General features: G+C 42.9%; 1 protein-coding gene across 1 annotated transcript in view; it reads right to left on the bottom strand.

The window, feature by feature from the left end:
• Positions 1 to 344: 344 nt before the first annotated feature.
• LOC111952355 (terminal nucleotidyltransferase 4B) overlaps positions 345 to 24,340 on the bottom strand; it is a 50,255-nt gene continuing 26,259 nt past the window's right edge. Inside the window, exons 3-12 of the mRNA XM_023970941.2 lie at positions 19,560 to 19,606; positions 19,331 to 19,460; positions 18,770 to 18,877; positions 18,508 to 18,636; positions 16,685 to 16,898; positions 16,221 to 16,347; positions 8,462 to 8,565; positions 8,139 to 8,308; positions 7,693 to 7,839; positions 345 to 2,837 (exon numbers count right to left, since the gene is read on the bottom strand). Of these exons, the coding sequence (XP_023826709.1) occupies positions 2,652 to 2,837; positions 7,693 to 7,839; positions 8,139 to 8,308; positions 8,462 to 8,565; positions 16,221 to 16,347; positions 16,685 to 16,898; positions 18,508 to 18,636; positions 18,770 to 18,877; positions 19,331 to 19,460; positions 19,560 to 19,606 (1,362 nt within the window). The 3' untranslated portion in view covers positions 345 to 2,651. The remainder of the gene's footprint in view (positions 2,838 to 7,692; positions 7,840 to 8,138; positions 8,309 to 8,461; positions 8,566 to 16,220; positions 16,348 to 16,684; positions 16,899 to 18,507; positions 18,637 to 18,769; positions 18,878 to 19,330; positions 19,461 to 19,559; positions 19,607 to 24,340) is intronic.

A 24,340-nucleotide genomic window follows, 5' to 3' on the forward strand; every position in this document is an offset into this window, starting at 1 on the left:
TCAGTATAAATACAATCTAATTGTATGAGTAGACCCTCACGCAGTTGAATTTTACAGTATTATAATAGCTTGCACAGATTAACAATATAGCTCAATGTTATTTAAGATGCAGGTGTCACGCAGACGTTAGTCAGTTGTTGGTATCACGCCATGTCAGTCAGACGTTCAATGGTAGGCATTCAATGGTATCTCATTCGGCTCTTCTCACTCGCGATACTGTTCTTTGGTGCACAATTTATATTATATATTTTATGTCAATGGGAGAGTTGTGGAAAAACTTCAACTGGGGAGAACYTTTTCAAAAGAGTGCTAAATGGGACATGTAAATGCAGACAGACCAGCAGTTCTTTCAAAAGTTTATTTTAATAATGAGAGACTTACATTTTCCCACTTGCCACTTTTACCCTCAGGGTCTTGACATTTATATCTATTCATCTTCCACAAAAATATAATTAGCTAAATAATATCAGTAATCATATGAAAATACAACTTCAATGCAGGGATTGTACATTTGCTGTAGACAATGCTAAGACAAAATAAAGAAATTACCATTCAACAAAACAGCTTTAKTGTTCACAGCAATAAAACCTTTTTCCACTTCAAATTCATTCATGGTTGGAAAGTGGAGAGAAATGTTGACTGGTATTGAATTGACAATGGCATACTGAATGTAAATAATAATTCTGTTGACTTTTAGGATGTTTGATGGTGGCTTGTCTGCTTGAAAAACCAATTCAGTGTTGAAATTATTGAGCAGTGAGCACATGAACACATTTGCAGTGAAAGACAAACAGGAAAAAAAAAACATTCCTTAGTCATGAATTTTGTTATATTCTAATCACATATAATAAAGAACAGGCAATGGGAAATATGCATTTCTTTTACAATATATTATCACTTGTAAAACAATGAGCTATCTTGAAGGTTGGAACAAATGTCTGGACTGCACACAAAATGTTTTGTGAGGACCAATTTTGTGAACAAAAGAAAATGCTAGGACTAACAGTGGCCCAACCCTTAATGACATTTTGATGCTGGAATTTATTGGGATGACTCATGTACTGGAGGCCACTGCAGGCTAGTCACTAGCTGGCACAGCCACAGTCAACATCTGATTTTAACCCTAACCCCAACCACACTGCTAACCTCATCAGAAATTGATCTGCCTCCAGCTCAACCTGCCATTTTGATAACGTCAAAAGTAGTGCTCTTGTTGAAACTTTACGTAACTTTAAAATGAATGCAGTGTAATTTGTATAATGTTCTCAATTAACAGTAGCACAATTTATTTGCACTGTCAAAGTTAGGCCTATATTCTTTTGGCGGATCTGAAAGGATTAGATGGGTGAAAGCAACTTGGAAGAAGCTGCACTCACCCTCTTTAAAGGCTTGGCGGAACTATCACCGTATTGTTAACATCCAGTCCACTCCTTTTATATAAAAGCCAGACAGGAAGAAGTAAGAGCTAGTGAAAAGGGCAAGAGACAGAAATTGAACAAAGCCAATGACTTTCAATCAGTGGTCTGAAAGCACTGGATGAGTAAAAGCAAAGTGTTAGACACTATTTCCAAAACCTATCATCTGGGGTGTAAGACTTTTAGAACACAGGCATCTGAGATATTCGGCACAAAATGTGCTTCTGAACCATCTCTTACACACGCACACAGGCTATTCCTAAGCTTTCCATCCATAGGGCTTAACATTTATAGATTCATATAAATATACTAAAAAAATAAATACATAAACAAATACAAATCATTTTGTAATAGGCAAAATAGTGGAGTATTGATGTTTTCATGTACAGGAAGTTTGCAAATTGCAGATATTGTGGCATTTTGTATTCTACCAGTAGGTACATTAGACTGTAAGCAATTACGTTGATTAAACAGTATTGTGAAATAGCCATTGAACAGATCATTACAAAAATCATCCCCTTTATGCACGGAAACTGGTCCATTTGGGATGATCCCTTGGCCTGATCCTTTCGTGATCTTGTGCTCTCATACATGGTACTGTAGTAATCTATTTTGCTGATGGTTGGAGTTGGCACTTAGAACCCACACTTGGCCCAGTCCAGGAGAGATGGCAAATCGATATTCATTTTAATTCAGCTGGTGATAAATATACAATCCCTATCCATTGTAATGTTTTTTGTCTCCCTCTAACCTCCATTTCGCCTTTTTAAATAACATTTTGCTCTACTTTTTCCATTGCAAATGTAGATGAGTTGTTGAAATACGTACATTTTCAACAACTCGTGTTGTCAGTGCAAGCATTTTGCCCAATATAGCAATAATATCCATAGTTTTATACCATACATTTTCCCTTGTCATTTATGTTGTAAAGTTTAATTGCCAGTAAGTTATAGACCCAACCAATGCACCAGGGTGTATTGCCACTGATAAAGTACAGGAACAACTGATCAGGCTCGACGACCTTCCTCCTTCCTCCAATGGGCAGTGTGTTCATAATAGAGAAAGACTATGCCCTCAAGACGAGGATAGCGTCAATCTGCCCATTCAACTAACAGAAAAAGGAGAAATCTCCTTCCAACTTGGCTTTAAACATATCACTACCAAAAGCCCTGGTAAGAGTAACTCGATCGCCTCCGTTTCGGCGGCAGAGAGTGGAGTTCTGTGACATGGCGCATCCTATCTACAGAGGTCCTCCACTGCAGGCGCAGGTTTGCGTTGGTGCTGAGGCTGGGGTTTCCTCCTCCTGCCAGGACAGCTCCGCCTGCTGCCTTGGTGGTTCCTGCCTGACGACTGTCCTGTTTCTGCGCTTGGCTGTGTGTTGGCATGGCTGTTCTGACGAGACGTTAAACTTTCTCTGTCCACCTGTTGCCAGGAAAAAACATAAGACAAGATTAACTGTATTGTCCCCTGATGGGAAATTTGTCTTGGAATAACATTTAGTGTGACATACATGGATGTGTGGTAAGTTAACACTAAAGCTTGTATGATATAGGGTCGTTCCACCAATTTGGTGCCTTTTGAGACGTGTAACTTGGTTAAAAAAAAAATTWAAAACGGGATATCACCACATTTTAATATTGTCATAAAGAGCACATGTTAAACTTTCAAAAAACTCATATTCCCATTTGATGAGGTTAAATAAAAAATAATACTATAATAAGTGCCTATTAAATGGCAAATAAAGTAACAGGTTGACGATTTCATCTTAAATCAGCCATAAATCCACTTGTGAAAAGACGCAATTGAATGCAAGCGTAATGTTTAATTGTTAAAACATTATAGCCTGTCTATCTATGGGTAACGGGGTTGACACTCAATTTTCCACCACAAAACACGAGAAAAGGGCCAAAAAGAGTAGAACCAGCTCACCTGCTTTTACACTATAATTTGACTAGATGTTCAATGTTGCTTTTGAAAAAAATACCATATTAAAATGAAAGTTCAGTTCACATAACAGGGTTGACCTTAAAATGAGGGACAGCTGTAAATAAATCACTAATGTCATGAAATAAATAACATTCAGAAATGACTTTGTCAAAGCAAAACTATGGCTTTGCAATGATGGTAAAAACAATGTTATGACTATAACTACTGCTCCCTGAAGTAGGGAAATTACATACAACATACTATGGGGAGTTGCACTCTCACTACTTCTGTTGAAGTATCTACAATAACACCTGTCCAGGCCAGTGAAGTCCGCGCCTCGCTGGAAGTCCCCGCCTTCCACAGGTGATAAGCGTGAGGCTCGGATTCATTCCTTCAATTTAATACCGCTCTTCATCGAGCCCAGGAACGGGCGGTGCGGGGCCAAACAGATGTACCTCATTCCCTCCTTCAGGGAAAAGTAGTTATAGTCTTAACGTTACTTTACCTTTCAGTCATTCAATGTCGGTACCACATATTATGGGGAAATATAAATCACTCCCCATACGAACGCCAACAGATACTAAATGAAAACGCCCCATGGCAGACCACCCAGACCTGACCCTGCCAGATGTGGAAGTCTGGGTATTGCGTTGCCTAGTGACTTTCCCCTGACCCAGCCGTAAGCATGCTGTGGGCTACACTGGGAGCAGTGACATRCCAGTGATAAAACCTGAAAGTGTGTGGTGATGCCCAACTCCCCGCATCACAAATATCTCCTACAGTCAACACTTTAAACAATGCCCAAGACGCTGACAGACCCCTGGTGGAGTGGGCGCGTACACTGCTAGGTAACCATTGCCTCTTGCTGCTAAACTCAGCAAAGAAATAAACATCCTCTCATTGTCAACTGCGTTTATGACTAACAGAAATTGAATAATGTGTCCCTGAACAAATGCGGAGGGTCAAAATCAAACAGTCGGTGTGGTCACCAGCTGCATTAAGTACTGCAGCGCATCTCCTCCTCATGGACTGCACCAGATTTGCCAATTCTTGCTGTGAGATGTTACCCCACTCTTCCACCAAGGCACCTGCAAGTTCCCAGACATTTCTGGGGGGAATGGTCCTAGCCCTCACCCTCCGATCCAACAGGTCCCAGATGTGCTCAATGGGATTGAGTTCCGGGCTCTTCGCTGGCCATGGCAGAACAAGGACATCCCTGTCTTGCAGGAAATCACGCACAGAACGAGCAGTATAGCTGGTGGCATTGTCATGCTGGAGGGTCATGTCAGGATGAGCCTGCAGGAAGGGTACCACATGAGGGAGGAGGATGTCTTCCCTATAACGCATAGCGTTGAGATGGCCTGCAATGACAACAAGCTCAGTCCGATGATGAGGTGACAGACCGCCCCAGACCATGACGGACCCTCCACCTCCAAATCGAGTACAGGCCTCGGTGTAATGCTCATTCCTTCGACGATAAACGCAAATCTGACCATCATCCCTGGTGAGACAAACCTGCGACTCGTCAGTGAAGAGCACTTTTTGCCAGCCCTGTCTGGTCCAGCGACGGTGGGTTTGTGCCCATAGGCGACGTTGTTGCCGGTGATATCTGTTGAGGACAGGCTTATAAGCCCTCAGTCCAGCCTCTCTCAGTCTATTGCGGACAGTCTGAGCACTGATGGAGGGATTGTGCATCCCTTGTATAACTCGGGCATATGTTGTTGCCATTCTGTACCTGTCCCGCAGGTGTTATGTTCGGATGTACCGATCCTGTGCAGGTGTGGTTACATGTGGTCTGCCACTGCGAGGATGATCAGCTGTCTGTCCTGTCTCCCTGTAGCGCTGTCTTAGTCGTCTCACAGTATGGACATTGCAATGTATTGCCCTGGCAACATATGCAGTCCTCATGCTCCTTGCAGCATGCCTAAGGCACGTTCACGCAGATGAGCAGAGTTGCCTTCGTAGGACGCGTCTGATGTGATCACCTTGCGGAATACAACTCAGCCCATGAGAGCTCCCTGACAATAGCAGAGGATTCCACCACTGGGACATGGCCCATATGCCTGACAGGGACACCTGAAGTGAGCGGCTTAGGCTGCAAGATGCGTCAGGTGAGTGGCTAGCACAATCTATGTGCCCAGGTTTGCCTAAAGCCCAGCTCTTATGGGCATAGAGGACTCTGGCAATGACTGACGTAGTATCCTGTTTGCCCTAGCAAAATGTGGGAGCACTGTCGTCATAGCAATGTTTTTGTGGTGCAGCTGCTCAGGGGCTACTTCCTCATCGGAGGAGCATGCAAGCCCCGCTCTGTCTACCCCTCCCAACTCCAGGAATATAAAATAGGGATGGGGTTGCCATAGCACTGGGGGAATGCTAGTAAGCTTAATTCACTGGAAGTTATGCATGATAGCCAAAGTTAGTCAGGAGGCTCTTTAGTCTAAGCTAGAATAGCTAGCCTCTGACCGCAGCACAGTAAATTTAGAATAACTAAATCGACATAGCGTTACTTATACTAGAGAGCTACCCAAGCAACTCCACCGGGGGGAGGCAGGAATAGCTAGTAATAGCTAGCTCACCTTGGCAAGTTAGCTAACCAAGCTAGCACGCTATGCAGCATGTGTTAGCTAGCCTGGTCTCGTAAGTCTATGTAGGACCGGATCACAGAGGTGGGACCTGAACCCTTCTGGGAAGAGAGGCAAGTGCTGCTTAACCAAGGCAGACACAAGCAGCGGGGGGGGATACCCACAGAACCTGGTCGCCCTCAGAAGCCAGGAGACATTTGACCCGACATCAGACTCCGCAACACCGACTCATCCGAGGTACGGGCATCCGGGAGAGAAAGTCACTATCGGAAACACCAAGGCCCCTAAAGAATGCTTCACGATTGTCAACAGAACCTGGACCGCGGACTAGTAGGGGAACAGTGCCAGACATCCCCTAGTCTCACACACAAACTGATTTCAACACGAGACATACAAGACAACAAACGTGAGTATCTTTCTATTCATTGGGGTATGTTCGTGAACCCGAACCCAAACCCAGCTTGTTTGCCTTCGTCGTTTCAGTGGCATTAGCCATCTTACTTACTGCTAAAACCAGGCCAAGCAATTAGAATAACTAATTGTTTGTGATTAGGAAACTTATATTGGTGCAGAATTACTTAAGATATTAAAGGGACGAAAAGGCCCTTATTTAGGGGAACGACCCTATAGTTCAGTGGTCACCAACCTTTTCTGAGTCAAGATCACTTTGAGTCCAAAAGAAAGCTGAGATCTACCGCTCCGATTCTTTTTTAACATGACTTAAAAAACACTAGCCTATGCAACATTAACTTACAAAAAACAGTTCTGTAGTAATGAAGTTTGTGCAGTAGGCTATAGGCCCAATACATTATCACTGCATATTGGCTATTCTTATCTTTGCCCTGTCAATGTTGTTCTTCCCAGACCTTTTTGAAATCATTTTTTAAAAAGAATGTGAGGCAGAGCTAAYTGAGCATAATCATTTGCATTTTTTTTATTTTACTGGTGTGATGGCCTGCATCTGATGGTCAGTCTGAGGGGAGGGAGAGAGGAGAACAACGGTGAGGCTGCCTCTCACCCGACTCACCGTACCTCTGCTCTCACTGAGAAAAAGTCTTCCAGCTGATGGCGAAACTCAAGACGCACTGCATTATTTCGACCTCGTGCACCAGTTCAAGTTGCTACTCTTATGAACAGAGAAAGTGAAATATTCCTTGATACTAAAAAAAGACAAGCCTCTGCCTCTAATAATAACAACGCAAGCTTATCGAAACACTTTGCTATACTCACTCAGTAGTGGTTGTAGCATGACTGAAAGTACGGAGAACACACATTTCATGGCTTATAAAAGTGTTGAACAAGATGACGGTAATGAATAACAACTTAAACATGAACTTCATTTTTTTTAAAAGCAGCTCTTTGCTCTATTCATTGAATCTCTCTAGTCAAGTTTTGAAATCTCAGTCTCAATTTGCTGTGCACTAGAGGCTTCTTTTTTTTACAACAAATGGCTTGAGGAAACTGCAGACACAGTGATCTGAGCTACCGGATTGGACACGGTAGGCCTGCAGGGTAAGCGGAGTTCTACCGTCAGACACATGACATGATTCAAAATGGGAACACTTTCCCTTCCTGGCACTAGGGCTGCTGAATCAAGTGCACATACCGCCAACAGCGCTAAACAAAAATATWAAAAAATAGGAATGCAAGGTTTTATCGTTGTTTTTTTACAGAAATGTTAGGTGATTGACTACGGATGCCTTGGAGATCGACCAGTCGATCGCGACCGACCGACAGGTTGGTGACCAATGCTATAGTTAGTCACCTACCTTGCTCTTGTTCGAGTGGCTCACGTGGCTTCCGGAAGAGGAACTTGTAGCCCTGTGATTGGTCAATCCTAGGGGGGCAGCTCTGTGTGCGGATAAGCCCCGCCTGCCACGCGACAACACCGTTTTACAGGGGCTTCCGTCCGAATCCTGGAGGGTTCAGAGCATCCAATCAAACATGGGCAAAATACAGTTTAACGACAGGTATCTCAAACTTCTAACACATGAAAGGGTAGATTGCCTAAGGGACCTTTCTGATAGACTAACTACTAGTTAGAKAAATATTTTAGAGCTATCTTTAGAGATTTTACATCATGGTTGCTAAGGAAAGGTCAGCACTGGGGCTGTAGGTATTAAGCGTCTCAGAGAATCACTTGACACATACAGCCCCTGGTCTTTAAGGTGCAAAATGTGTGGAGAGAACACGATCGGTTTCACAAGGCACCCACAGCATCGCTGGAGCTAGCTGATGAAGACTGCGGCGAGGAGGATGATGAAGAGAAGGATGGAGAGGAAGGAGGAGGAGAGGAGGAGCTTGGTGATTCCGCTCCTTCCTCAGAGAGATTGTTGTTGCATTCGTACGTCTGCTGAGGCTCCACCAGCAACGTGACATCATTTCCTGTGACATAGGGGAAACGGTAAGAAATGTGGGGCTAGACAAGTTTACACTGTTTTGATATAGTGCTGTACTTGGACTGGATAACTGTGAAAATCTATTAAAATACGATTGTATAAAATAAAATAAAATGGTCTCTACGTCTCATCTCCTTACCGTTTAAGGTCAGGGAGTTCAGTGATAGATCAGCCCACTTCATGGTGATCCAGTCCCTGTATTCTGCCACTTCCTGAGTCACCCGGATTATTCTGCCCAGTATACTGCAGGACACACAACAAACAATGTTACCACAGGTTGGAAAGGGGACACACGTACATGGGRAATCTTTTTTCCCCACTTAATATTGTAACAAAAAATATATACAGTACCAGTCAAAAGTTTGGACACACCAACTCATTCAAAGGTTTTTCATTATTTTCTACATTGTAGAATAATAGTGAAGACCTCAAAACTATGAAATAACACATTATCATGTATCATGTAGTAACCAAAAAAAGTGTTAAACAAATCAAAATATATTCTAGATTCTTCAAAGTAGCCACCCTTTGCCTTGATGACAACTTTGCACACTCTGGGAATTCTCTCAACCAGCTTCTCTCAACCAGCTTTTCCAAKAGTTTTGAAGGAGTTCCCACATATGCTGAGCACTTGGCTGCTTTTCATTCACTCTGCAGTTCAACTCATCCCAAACCATCTCAATTGGGTTGAAGTAGGGTGATTGTAGAGGCCAGGTCATCTGATGCAGCACACCATCACTCTCCTTCTTGGTCAAATAGCCCTTACAGAGCCTGGATGTGTATTTTGTGTCATTGTCTGTTGAAAAACAAATGATAGTCCCACTAAGCGCAAACCAGATGTGATGGCATATCGCTGCAGAATGCTGTGGTAGCCATGCTGGTTAAGTGTGCCTTGAATTCTAAATAAATCACTGACAGTGTCACCAGCAAAGCACCTCCACACCTCCTCCTCCATGTTTCACGGTGGGAACCACACATGCGGAGATAATCCGCCTCACGAAGACATGACGGTTGGAACCAAAAATACCAAATTTGGACTCATCAGACCAAAGGACAGATTTCCACCGGTCTAATGTCCATTGCTCGTGTTTCTTGGCCAAAGCAAGTCTCTTCTTATTATTGGTGTCCTTTAGTAGTGGTTTCTTTGCAGAAATTTGACCATGAAGGCCTGATTCACGCAGTCTCCTCTGAACAGTTGATGTTGAGATATGTCTGCTACTTGAACGCTGTGAAGTATTTATTTGGGCTGCAATTTCTGAGGCTGGTAACTCTAATGAACTTATCCTCTAGAGCAGAGGTAACTCTGGGTCTTCCTTTCCTGTGGCAGTCCTCATGAGACCTAGTTTTATCATAGCGCTTGAAGGTTCTTGCGACTGCACTTTCAAAGTTCTTGAAATGTTCTGTATTGACTGACCTTAATGTCTTAAAGTAATGGACTGTRGTTTCTCTTTGCTTATTTGAGCTGTTCTTGCCATACTATAGAGTTCGTCTTTTACCAAATAGGGCCATCTTCTGTATACCCCCCTACCTTGTCACAGCATAACTGATTGGCTCAAATGCATTAAGGAAAGAAATTCCACAAATGAACTTACAAAAGCACACCTGTTAATTGAAATGCATTCCAGGTGACTACCTCATGAAGCTGGTTGAGAGAATGCCAAGCATGTGCAAATCTGTCATCAAGGCAAAGGGTGGCTATTTGAAGAATCTCAAATATAAAATATATTTATATTTGTTTAAAACTTTTTTACTTACATGATTCCATGTGTTATTTCACAGTTTTGATGTCTTCACTATTATTCTACAATGTAGAAAATAGTAAAAGGAAAAACCCTTGAATGAGTAGGTGTCCAAACTTTTGACTGCTACTGTATATAACATTCTATTGGTTGCAAGAATTTTGTATAATAATTTAAGTTTTGAATCTGCCGTTGCTTTGCATATCAGTTCATAAACCATGTGCCATGGAATGTGTCATGCCCTCAAACTAAGGCACGCTGCCTGCGTTAATTTATAGGCTGTTTCAACTTGTCAATTTCAAATGCTTTTCTAACTTGTTTTATTTTCTAACAGTTTGAATTGAGGTGTGTTCTGRRTCCTCATTAATTCGTATAAAAGTAGGCCATTTCACTTTTGCGGACAATACATTTTTTAGGCATTACTGAGCCGGACAAATATCCCCAAGRACTTCCCCATTGTTTCCGCAGATCAAGTACGCAGACATTTTCGCATCTCCAGTCAGAACAGGACCTGCACAAACTTTTTCAAATTTTCCAGCTGGTGCCCGCATTGCCTTCATTGTTGTTTTCATTACTACATGATAAGAACTTTGGACATGTGTGCGTTTCTATCAAAATTAGTGCCTTATTATGTTATAATAGTTTCTGCATGTCGTGTTATGTCGTTTCTACTGTATGTAAGGAGCATCATTTAATGTGTGTATTCCTTATAACATCGGACACGCGAGGTAACGTTACTTATTTCATAACCTTTATGGTGTTATACTCAATTGTGCTTATGWAGCTAGCTACATTCTTCTATTAGCTCTGGAAAAAAATGATAATTGCGTCAGAAGTATTAGCTTGTGTTGTCTTTTGAAGCTACCCTGGCCTTATGACTATGGTTTGTTATCATTCGGCCTGTTTAGCATAGCTCTGTCCTGCACAATTGTGGAGCTCAACAGCTACTGTTTCTTACTGTTATATAACTCATATTTAGGATTTTGTCAATACAATTTATTATTTTACGTTACTTCTTTGTAATATTGTTGTATTGCTATTTCCTGATATTGTATTCTAATTACAAATAATTCCTGTACTTTCAAAAACCACCCACACAAACAGTATTGAACATTATTTGCCAATATCATAAATGGAACCGGACGGACATCTTTTGAGGTGAAGATTGAGGACAGCTTTTGTATGCTAGCGTACGCTCAACAGTATTAATGGATGAAAACAAAGCAAGAAAACACATAGGCCTATATGTAATAGTCGTCTATTTTATTGAAGTATTGGTGGCGGTTGAACAACAACTGGTTTTGCTAGAGGGAAAAAAACTGCAAGAAAAGACTGACAACTTATGAATATGCATAACCCATATTTCATATTGTGATTGAACAACAACTGCATTTCCACCCCCCCACCTCTAAAGGCATAGTATCATGGCAGGTCACCTGTCAAGTCACCTGTCAGGTCAGTCAGTCACTAATTGCTGCAGATGTGCTCAGTAGTGCTTGAGCATATGATACTCCTCAAAGCATGGTGAAATACAGAGGTGTTTCACAAGCTGAACACATGTATTTTGTCATCTTCCTCTGCTTCCTTCTCCTGGTGCCAGACAGGCAGACTTTGCAGTGCCTCCGTGTGTGACTACCTTGAGCAGCAGTTTGAGGGACTTTGCAGGGAAAATGCCGTGCAGTGAGGCGTAGGGATTGTCTGCAGCAGGACAGCCCCTAGTGGATGGACGCCGAGGGGTGCTCCTCCAGCAGCGCTCTCATTAGGTTCTCTCTGTACTTTTGGTAGGTAATTACTTTATCTATGAGGGAGTGGGGAGGATGAGGGAAGGGAGAGGATGATGAGGCAGTGGGTAGGTGGGTGAGATATTGTCACTGTAATTGCATAATGGAACTGTATGTGAACTACGTCCAATTACAAAAAATACCTTGTTCAGTAATCATCTCACCTGTCAGTTGGCGGTGAACTATGTGGCCATTGAGGGCAGCAGTGTCGATCAGATGGGAAAATATCTTCTTATTCCACTTGGTAGTTTTCCAAGTGCATTCCACAAAGCAGTTCATCATGTCCGCCTTATCCACTGCCCCCATTTTGAGGTTATAGTCAAGCACACAGTCTGGTTTGATCTTTCTCACTCCAGTCAGGTGATCCACCTTCCCTGTGGCCGGCATGGTTGCTGATTGGACAGTGYAGAGGACATGGCCCGTTTGTCATGCCACTTTACTGCGAGCTGTTGACCGTTCTCCTTGAACTCCACCTCCCCTCTCCGCATCCGAATGCCGGCGCATCCCCTTCCTGTTCGACCTGACTGTGCCACAGGCCCCTGTGCTGTCGGAGAGCAGATGCTAGAAGAGTGTGGGACTGCTGTACCAGTTGTCCACAAACAAAGTGTGTCCCTTGCCAAGATGAGGAGCCAGCATGGTCATCACCATGGCCCCGGACACCCCAAGCCCCTCATAATGTTGAATGTCAGTGGTGGAACCTGTGTAAACTATAATATCCTAGACAAATCCTGTCTTCACCTCCCCCAACCTCCCTTCAGCAAAGCTGACCATGACTCCATTTTGTTGCTCCCAGCCTATAGAGAGAAACTAAAACAGGAAAAGCCCGTGTTCAGGTCTATCCAACGCTGGTCTGACCAATCAGATTCCACGCTTCAAGATTGCTTCGATCACGTGGACTTGGATATGTTCCGGGTAGCCTCAGACAACAACATTGACATATACGCTGACTCGGTGAGAGAGTTTATTAGCAAGTGCATCGGTGATGTTGTACCCACTGTGACTATTAAAACCTCCCCTAACCAGAAACAGTGTATTGATGGCAGCGTTCGCGCAAAACTGAAAGAGCAAACCACCGCTTTTAATCATGGCGACCGGAAACATGACAGAATACAAACAGTGCAGCTATTCCCTCCAGTGTATTCCCTCCGCAAGGCAATCAAACAAGAAAAGCGCCAGTATAGAGACAAAGTAGTTGCAATTCAATGGCTCAAACACGAGACGTATGTGGCAGGGTCTACAGTCAATCACGGATTACAAAAAGAAAACCAGCCCTGTTGTGGACATCGACGTCTTGCTCCCAGACAAATTAAACAACTTCTTTGCTCACTTTGAGGACAATACAGTGCCACTGACACGGCCCGCTACCAAAGCRTGTGGGCTCTCCTTCACCGTGGCCAACATGAGTAAAACATTTACTCACTTCCAATGAAAACAATGTGTATTCTTCACCATGTAAGGTACAAGTCAACATTAGAAAACGGCCTTCTTAGTCCGTTTGCTGGGATATAAGGAAAAAGGGTGTATTCGTATTCGCTGCCACCTGCTGTTACTACAGCAGGTGGCAGCGTAGGTCTCTCCAACCTGGTTCCTCTTTAAATATTACATTTCTCCTTTTTGAAATATGACTCGCAAAAAAAAACATCTGCTGACAATCTCTAAGTGTTCAAGAACCATATGCTTTTTTTCCTATCATGAAGCCTGTGACCTTTCCAAGTTGTAAGTTGGATTTTTACTTGTATAGAATCAAAGTTAACCTTGTCTGTTCCGCCTATCATTGACGAACCAGATAAAACATTTTAGCCGACATGTCATAGGAGGGCTGTGGGCATTCCATGGAATGGGATAGTCATAGTATGAATACATAGTTATTATATACATTACATATATAGTGTGTGAGCCTGTGGGCTGAGCAGCCATTTAACAGAGAACACACAAGAAACATAAAGCAAAGTACTTCTTTGTACTTTGTGGCGTTARGCCGTTTTAGGGCTTTCAAGCTCCAAAAGACTGGGTTATGTCATTGTACATACATTGGAGGAACACTGACACATAAGTACTGTGGTCAGTTTGTATTACCTTGTAAATTAAAAGTATAGTGGCTGGTGGGGGTCTACTTGGGGAAAGTGGGTCCACCGAGAGACTGAAGTGTGGGTCCACCGAGAGACGGTGGGATGAGTAGAGCCCCACACATACGTCAGAGAAGTGTCTGATGCCCTTGCCAGTCACCCCATCCCAATACCGTGGATAGAGCCCCTCTACACTCTCACCAATAACCACCATTGAATCTTAGCTATAATGACAAACAAGGACTAATAATGACTCAACATTCTCTGCTAATTTCTCCAGAACTCATTCATTTTACAGCAGGTTTGCAAGTCACAAAAATAAATAAAATTACATTGTAGTATAGTTAAATCCTTCCTTCTCTCTCTCTCAAGCCAACCCTTCCCTCTCCACCTCCCTTTCCCCCACCCAAGCTAACCTTGTCCCAACCTCTCACCCTTACACACCCTTGCCCCAACACCTCCGAACCATGCCCTCCCTTACCCGTCCCGGCAAAGTTTATCCCAACCTCCCATCTTTTCCCCTTCTCCTCTTCTCAGACACATTTACACCCATCGACTTATCCATTCTCCTTTATTCACATACAACATATACCCTACGCATCCACCCACCCATTCTCTCCCACCCTCATATTCACCCTCCTTCACACTCCCATTCATATGCACACACACACACACACACACACACACACACACACACAGAACAATTATTGACATATGTGCTATATTTTCTCTTTTGTATTGTCTTTTCTGTGTCCATATAGTCCATTGGCATTGGTACTTCTATCATTACTTCCTAGAGAAGAACAGTTACTTGGGGACAGTAGAGTTTAGATTGTATTTGGGGAAGGGGGAAAGAATAGTCTCAATTTACGATAAGCTGGTTTTAGACATCACTGTATGTGCTTATTGCTTTTTCCAGCGTTGTCCTCTCCTCAGGGCAGTGGGCTCTCCTTCAACTGTATATGTCTCTTGCAGCCGGTTTAGGGCTTCATCGGCGCTTGTGAATTCCAGCTTTTGTGTTCCCTTCCATACCCACAGCACTGCCGGGAAGCAAAGTTGAGACTTGATTCCTTTTCCTCCAGTGACTGTCTGATGGGAATGTATTGCTTGCGTTTTTTTCTCAGCTTAGCAGACAGGTCCTGGACGAATCGAACGGACTGGCCGTGGATTTTGATCTCCTTTCCCCCCCGTACCATCAGAATGTTGACTTTGGTCTGATAGTTCCACAGCTTGAAGATGACCATYCGTGGGTATTTAGCGTTCTTCTGTTTCACACTGATCCGATGGCATCGTTCCAGATCCTCTGGTGATATATCCACGCCAAGCTCCTCTGATATCAGTTTGACCACGTAGCTGGAAAGGTCTCCTTTGTTCTCGTCTTCCGGGAAGGACAATATTCTCATGTTGTTTTCTTTCTGCTCCAGTTCATATCCTAAAGTTTGCAACCTTGTTTCCAGAAGGCTAATATAGTTGTCTGGCGTTTACGCGCAAGCCTTGTATGTGCATGTCTGACATGATAGACTCCACTTTCCTTTCGAACAAATCTTTTTTAACAACAGATCGTAACAGTGTGTTTTGATGAGCATTGGGAGCATTTTAGCTATGTTTTCTGGATTTCCTTTAGCTGTTCATTACTCTCATTTGTGTCTCCAGATTGTTCCTGGTCTGTTCCTCTGAGGAAAGCAATGGCTTATTGGGCTCTTGTCGCCGCATCGCTTTACCAACTGATTGGTTCGCTGTTGTACATAACTGACACCTCACTCGCTCCCAGTTGCTTATGGATATATTGATCTAGCGATTTTAGACGCTAGTTGAACTCTTGTTTGGCTGCTACATATAACCACAGTTTTATCGGTACAAAACAGAGCTACTCACTCCCCTATCGGTACGCGCATGCGTGAATCCGATCTGAAGGCACATTATACACCTATTTTTATATTTTTTACTTTCTTTGCTTTCTGGCCCACATGGAAAGGGTGGTATGGGGAGAGTTTTTTTTCTTCTGGTCGCCGGGAGGGGGTGGTGGATCAATGTACTTTTTGAAGATGATTGCCTGTCTGTGATTTGAAACCCTCACCAAAAAAAAATTAAATACACGTTTTGATCAGTCAGGGAAATAAAAGTGCTGAAAAATGTTGGCTCACTATTTAAAAAGAAGATGGAGAGCAAGCTACAGGATGGGAGTCAAATATCGATCCAATATTGTCCAAAAATAATACTGCGATATGTAACTATCGTTTATTTCTGCCATCACTACTGATTATGTGACAGTAACCTTCCCCCATGAGTCCCAGCCCTGCCCTGCCCTGTACCTCTCGCTGTGGTTGTTGGGGTAGTACTTGGCGATGGGCGACACAGCGTGGCTCAGCACCATGTAGGCATAGTCAAACACCTGCTTCACCTGCATGGCCCCGTACGAGCTACGGCCCACATCATTACCTGGGCAACACAAGGAACACAGGACATACACCAAACATTCACGGTCAGGTACAAACAAACTTGGCAGCTGCTTATTGCATCTGGCCTACCATAAGAGTTCTCAAACATCTCTATAAAACAACTACATCTGATGTCTTAGTTATGAAGCACAAGACACTTCATTCAATGTGTACTTTTCAGAGACATCATAGCTAGCTAGCTTGCTACCATATTTTGACTAAATTAAATTGACTAAAAATTTAAACGTGCACCCCTTGGTGTCCCGAGGACCGAGTTTGGGAAACACTGCAGTAAGCAATCTTAGACAAACTAAAGGTGTGTGTGAGCCGAGGCTCACCTGGCTGCAGTGGATCCTCGATGTAGAGCAGGGATGGCCTGTATCCATCCAGCATGCTCTTCTGGACCTCGTCTTTGGAGAGGTAGCAGCCCCCGTCTTTGATCCGGATCCCCGTCTTCAGGTAGTTAAAATGGCGGCCGTACAGCTCAAAGAACTCTATGAGCAGGACGCCAGTATTGGCGTTGGGACTGCAGGCGTCCTCTCTGCTATGGAGCTGAAACACACACACACACAATACATTCTATAACTTGTTTCCACCTTAACACATATTAGTAAGAACACTATGCTGCAGGTGACAATTCCAATTTCCCCTCTGGGGATCAATAAAGTTTAGTCAACAGTACAGAAGTAATTACTCCTTGCTCTCAATGGTTGAGAAAAGGCTGGGAAAATCCTTCATATAATCATTTCACTAGAATACTAGATTGGGAGTATAATAATTATGATACAGTGCATTAGGAAAGGATTCAGACCCCTTGACTCTCAAAATCAAAAGTACGTTATAGCCTTATTCCAAATGGATTAAATATAATCAATACCCCACAAAGACAGGTTGACATTTTTGCAAATGTATTAAAAATAAAAAACTGAAATATCACATTTACATAAGTATTCAGACCCTTTACTCAGTACTTTGTTGAAGCACCTTTGGCAGCATCTTCTTGGGTATGATGCTACAAGCTTGGCACACCTGTATTTGGGGTGTTTCTCCCATTCTTCTCTGCAGATTCTCTCAAGCTCTGTCAGGTTGAATAGGGAGCGATGCTGCACAGCTATTTTCAGGTCTCTGCTGAGATGTTCAATCGGCTTCGGGCTCTGGCTGGGCCACTGAAGGACGTTCAGAGACTTGTCCCGAACCACTCCTGCGGTGTCTTGGCTGTGTGCTTAGGGCCATTGTTCTGTTGGAAAGTGAACCTTCGCCCCAGTCTGAGGTGCTGAGCGTTCTGGAGCAGGTTTTCATCAAGGACCTCTGTACTTTGCTCCGTTGATCTCTCCCTCGATTCTAACTAGTCTCCCAGTCCCTGCCGCTGAAAAACATTCCCATGCTGCCACCATCATGCTTCACTGTAAGGATGGTGCCAGGGTTCCTCCAGACATGACGCTTGGCATTCAGGCCAAAGAGTTCAATCTTGATTTCATCAGACCAGAGACTCTTGTTTTCATGGTCAGAGTCCTTTAGGTGCCTTTTGGCAAACTCCAAGCGGGCTGTCATGTGCCTTTTACTGAGGAGTGGCATCCGTCTGGCCACTCTACCATACAGGCCTGATTGGTGAAGTGCTGCAGAGATGACTGTCCTTCTGGAAGGTTCTCCCATCTCCACAGAGAAACTCTGGAGCTCTGTCAGAGTGACCATCGGGTTCTTGGTCAACACCCTGACCAAGGCCCTTCTCCCCCGATTGCAAAGTTTGGCCGGGCGGCCAGCTCTAGGAAGAGTCTTGGTGGTTCCAAACTTCTTCCATTTAAGGATGATGGAGGCCCCTGTGTTCTTGGGGACCTTCAATGCTGCAGAAATGTTTGGATACCCTTCCCCAGATCTGTGCCTCGACACAACCCTGTCTCAGAGCTCTACTGACAATTCCTTTGACATCATGGCTTGGTTTTTGCTCAGACATGCACTGTCAACTGTGGGACCTTATATAGACAGGTGTGTGCCTTTCCAAATCATGTCCAATCAATTTCATTTACAAACAGTGGACTCCATTCAAGTTGTAGAAACATCAAGGATGATCAATGGGAACAGGATGCCCGAGCTCAATTTCGAGTCTCATAGCAAACGGTCTGAATACTTATGTACAGTATAGAGAGGAAGGCCACCTACCCACCTGTAAGAAGCTGACAGCGATGAGGAAGAGGCAGTAGGAGCTGATTCCTCCTGTAAACACTTCATTCATGTCTCTTTGTAATAAGAACTGTTTCAGTACTAGCACCAGGTATGGAAGCACAGGATATTTCTGAGGAGAGAGCGAGGGAGAACTTTAGAACAGCAGTTCAAACCAGGAGAATTGTGCTCGAATACAGATATGAGCTCAAATACGTACGTACACACGTATGCGTGTGTAAGCACACACACTGGGAGCATTGTACCTTTTTATAATCTTTAATGAGGGCAGCAGCTTTGACAGCATTCTTCATGTTGAAACTGATGTCAACTTTGACCTCCGTGAGAGAGTCTGTCAGTTTGATGATTGGCACCTGAAGACAAGGAGAGATCAGATTTGACAGGCATTTCAGTGATTGGGGACACTGCTCTGTGTAGGGTGCCGTCTTTCGGATGGGACGTTAAACGGGTGTCCTGACTCTCTGAGGTCATTAAAGATCCCATGGCACTTATCGTAAGAGTAGGGGTGTTAACCCCGGTGTCCTGGCTAAATTCCCAATCTGGCCTTCAACCATCACGGTCACCTAATAATCCCCAGTTTACAATTGGCTCATTCATCCCCCTCCTCTCCCCTGTAACTATTCCCCAGGTCGTTGCTGCAAATGAGAACGTGTTCTCAGTCAACTTACCTGGTAAAATAACGGTAAAATAAAATAAAAAAGGCATACGGACACGGAATTATTACGAAGTTCACAACATACACACACACTTAACAGGCTTTCCTCCACAGACAGGACACAAAACACACACACACACACTACACCAACCGTGGCCTTGTCCAGCACTTTGACAGAATTCTCCTCCACCACTTTGTGTTTCCTCAGGGCCTCTTCTAACCTCCACAGAGGGAGGCTGTCTCCTTCCCTGAACTTCCCAAACACCACAAGGTCAATGTCACTGCAACACAAAGAATCACATGATTACAAACTCATGCCAAGGTGGAATATAACGGTTATGAAAACTTTTCAAATGACTTGAAATGGAAGGACAGCTGACCTGGTAGGTAGATAGAGACCTGTGCTGAAACTCCCAAATACCTGAACCTGCAAAGCATTGTCCACAGCATTAGTCAATTAGATTGTGACATTGCATATAAAACTCCATGACAGCAACTAGGGATGTGCATCTCACCTTACAAGCACGATTCGATATGCATCTAGATACATGGGCTCCGATACGACACAAGAACGAGTTTGAAACAATTCGATTCGATATGCATCTAGATACATGGGCTCCGATACGATACAAGAACGAGTTTGAAACAATTCGATTTGATCGGTGGAGCGAATTGATGCCATTCGGTTTGATACGATGCACTAACAGTTGCTGCATTAACACGTTCATTTTACATTCTAAATTAATATCTGATGGAGCTCAGCTGGATCTGTCTGAGCTCAGTGTGTGTGTGTGTGTGAGACAGAATGACGTAGCGTGTGAGCTGAGCGATAGATTCACATTCTGCCCTATCTGATTAGGTTGGGCAATTTGTTTTTGTCCTCAAACTTATCGGAAATTCTAATGCACCACTGATTAATTTGTCATATAGCAGATTAAAATCATTTCCTGCCCAGCGCAATGTTCTATATTTTGCTGGACCATGCCCTCGGTGTGCATAAATTAGAAACATTTTCTGGTGTCAAACATTATATTAAAACATGTTACAATATTTCAAAGCTGACAAACAGTTATTTCAAATGGTATGATATACAATAGCACCACCTCAATCAAACTGTAAATCAGTCAAGAAAAACTACACAAAAATCAATGCTTTTCTRCAAAACAACTGCCATTTACAAAATTCTCTCATGACGATAGAGGAAGAACTTGCCGAAATTTGAGTCTTCCTTATTTTGTAAGGATTGATCTGAAATCAAAATCAAAATACATTTAACTGTGAATGGGTTGCAGGCGTTTTAGTGACCGATGGTATTTTTCTCAAATTCTATGAAATGTTCTGTGATCAGACACTTTCTTATCTGGATAGTATATTAAACACATACAGTTGAAGTCAGAAGTTTACATACACCTTAGACAAATACATTTAAACTCAGTTTTTCACAATTCCTGACATTTAATCCTAGTAYAAATTCCCTGCCTTAGGATCACCACTTTATTTTAAGAATATGAAATGTCTGAATAATAGTAGAGCGAATTATTTATTTCAGCTTTTCTTTCATCACATTTGCAGTGGGTCAGAAGTTTACATACACTCAATTAGTATTTGGTAGCATTGCCTTTAAATTGTTTAACTTGGGTCAAATGTTTCGGGTAGCCTTCCACAAGCTTCCCACAATAAGTTGGGTGAATTTTGCCCCATTCCTCCTGACAGAGCTGGTGTAATTGAGTCAGGTTTGTAGGCCTCCTTGCTCACACACACACTTTTTCAATTCTGCCAACACATTTTCTATGGGATTGAGGTCAGGGCTTTGTGATGGCCACTCCAATACCTTGACTTTGTTGTCCTGAAGCCATTTTGCCACAAATTTGGAAGTATGCTTGGGGTCATTGTCTATTTGGAAGACCCATTTGCGACCAAGCTTTAACTTCTTGACTGATGTCAATTAGCCTATCAGAACCTTCTAAAGCCATGACATTTTCTGGAATTTTCCAAGCTGTTTAAAGGCACAGTCAACTTAGTGTATGTAAACTTCTGACCCACTGGAATTGTGATACAGTGAATTATAAGTGAAATAATCGGTCTGTAAACAATTGTTGGGAAAATGACTTGTTTCATGCACAAAGTAGATGTCCTAACCGCCTTTCAAAAACTATAGTTTGTTAACAAYAAATATGTGGAGTGGTTGAAAAARGAGTTTTAAATGACTCCAACCTGGGTACGTAAACTTCCGACTTCAACTGTATCTGCACCAAAAATTACAAATAGCATTTAGTCTTACATATGATAAGAAAAGACAAAACAAGTGATACAATATTAATAAAACAAGAACTTTATTGAAAGAATAATCTTAGCGGAATACATTATCTCATTCAAACCTGAAAATGTAAAACCGCTATCATAACCATAACATAATACAACATTCATTTCAGGGCTACATTCATCAAAATTTAACTGGAATGACAAAATATGAACAAATAAGGCATTTAACAATAATTATTAGCTTTTACAACTTCTATTTCTACATTCAACTAGCATTTAATCTATTACACAAATAGTCCGTACAGGAACAATTCCAAAAGCGCAACATTATTTTACACTCATTACAATTTACAAGTCCTTTACAWCCCCGAGGCCATTAGAATCATGAATGAAACAAATCGAGGCTGGCATGCAGGATGTCTCGGAAAAGAAAGGGAAAACATCCAAGGAAGAAAGGACATGCAGGTGAAGGGACATGCAGGAAAGGGAAACATGCATGAGAGGAAAAATTACTGGTGAACATCTGAGCTACATCTGAGTCCCTTTACTAGTGCCTATTTCTGCTATGAGTCGCACTCAGATGAGTGCCACAACCTAAAACAATGTCGGTCCTCCACGATGCAAAATCATATGCCACACAAACAAACTGGGTCCTGTTCTCTTTTATCTTTCCTTACACAGGAAACACGGCCAACAATTTATAGAGGGCGCCTGTAGACTGGGCATGTGCTGTGTGTGAAAAGATGAGCTTACAGTTTTCACAGACAAAGGTCTGTCAAAAGATACCTGTCATTAACACCAATACCGCCGAACTGATGAGAAAGCGTCTCTGAATGTAATCTGGCAGGAACCAATTTGCTCATTTTCCTTGCCAGGTGCTGCGTGATTACACTGCCATTCCTGGAACAAAAGTTAACTGTTGATAACTGCAATGTCAACACAGTGGGTGGGGGTTCCATCACTTCTGGGTGTTCTGTAACACATTGGAGTAGTTGATCAACTGATCAAATTTCAACTTATCAAACCTGTCAACCCCACCCGTATTGTCTATTGTAATCGTGGATTACAGCAGGCTGGCGGACCACTTTCCGATACTTGAGTGGAATCATTTGCATTGTGAAAAATTGGGAAGGCAAGTAGCAGTACGTGTGTCTCTACTGTATGGCCAATACATTGCCCCCTATCCTACGCCAACACATATCCCCATATGTAAACCTTTAAAGCCTGAAGTGTAGCCTGTGTCAGATGAATGACCCATCATTTAAATCCCCACCTAGTTGGCCACCCTTTCAAATACTGCTCGAATCCTGATCGCCCCTTTGATTTGAACATGCACTCATCTAGGTCTACACTTCGCTTTGGCTGATACAGCTTTTTACAAGTCTGTAACACATCTATAGTTACCTTCCAGTTGAAGAGCTTGGCTGAGGCCTCAGCTGGTGGCTCCACTTCCTCTGGCTCCTTGATCTCATTCTCTTCATCCTCGTCTTCTCCAAGTAGCTCAGCATCATAAGGTATCTTCCTTTAAGAAGGCCATGCCTTCATTGTCGTCCTCATCCTACAGGCCTTGCGCGGCAATGACCCGCAGCTCATTTGCCATCAGTGTCCTCTTCATAGACAGGGACTGCATTATTCGATGGTACTGGTCCCCTCTGTCCATTTCTAAAACTCAAAAGACAAACAAGGAAAATGTACATTTCAAATGTAAAATCAGTGACAACCCCTCCGAAGAATAGCCTAAGATTGACAAAGTTATATTCAGAATACATAAAAATGGGAATCATGAATGAAAGTGATTAGTGTATCCACAAGTTATCAATCGCAAGGACAACTGGGAACTCAAATCATGATGTTCTGATGTTCTGCAGGTCAGAAAGTCTGAGCTCTAAAAAGAGGCTAGAGTTCCTGAGTTGAAATTCCGAGTCGGATGACGGTTCAAAAAGACTTTTCCCCTGTCGGTGCTCGTTTTTTCCCAGTTATCTTTGAACGAACTTTCCCAGTTTTGAATGCATCAAACGGCAATGGAAGGCAGGCTTCATCAGTACGTCACACACCACTTTGCAATAAGCAACGTTTCAAACTTGAATGTTTTAATACATATGAGGCAAAGGTTCTGATCTGTTGCAGACTCGTTGCTTTTTAAAGTTGTTATTTTACTTAATGTACTGTAGCCTAGGCCTACAGGTTGTATGAATTTGGGCTCTATCGTCCCACAACTGTCCCAGAGTCTGTTTGGAAAAGGCCATTTATTTCTCAACAAGCTGACCAATAGAATAGGTAGCCTAAAATTCTCTACAATAGATTGACATAAGCTAGTGATTTTGCTATTCGTTACTCGTCTTGTTGGCTGAGGAAAAGTAAATGTGGACAGTTATTCTAACATGTCCAAAGTGCACATCAGAATTTGTTAAGTTATGTTAATATAAATAATTACCATATTCTAAATGTGCTTTCTGTCAGTCTAAGCACTGTGGGTGGACACCCTAAATCAGGTTACGCACCCAACATTTATGGGTCCGGTAAATTTCTCAAATGTCATCAGGGGACGAATACATGGCTATGGGGATATAACTAGCTACTCCTTCCAAAATCATGAGTATTAATATGGAGTTGGTCCCCCCTTTGCTGCTATAACAGTCTCCACTTTTCTGGGAAGGCGTTCCATCAGGTTTTGGAAGATTGCTGTGGGTACTTGCTTCTATTCAGCCACAAGAGCATTAGTGAGGTTAGGCACTGATGTTGGGCGATTAGGCCTGCCTCACAGTCCGTATTCCAAATGTGTTCGGTGGGGTTGAGGTCAGGGCTCTGTGCAGGCCAGTCAAGTTCTTCCAAACGTATCATCTCGACACACCATTTCTGTATGGACCTCGCTTTGTGCACAGTTGCATTGTCACGCTGA

Source organism: Salvelinus sp. IW2-2015, linkage group LG26 (genome assembly GCF_002910315.2).
Source record: "Salvelinus sp. IW2-2015 linkage group LG26, ASM291031v2, whole genome shotgun sequence".
Lineage (NCBI taxonomy): Eukaryota > Metazoa > Chordata > Actinopteri > Salmoniformes > Salmonidae > Salvelinus > Salvelinus sp. IW2-2015.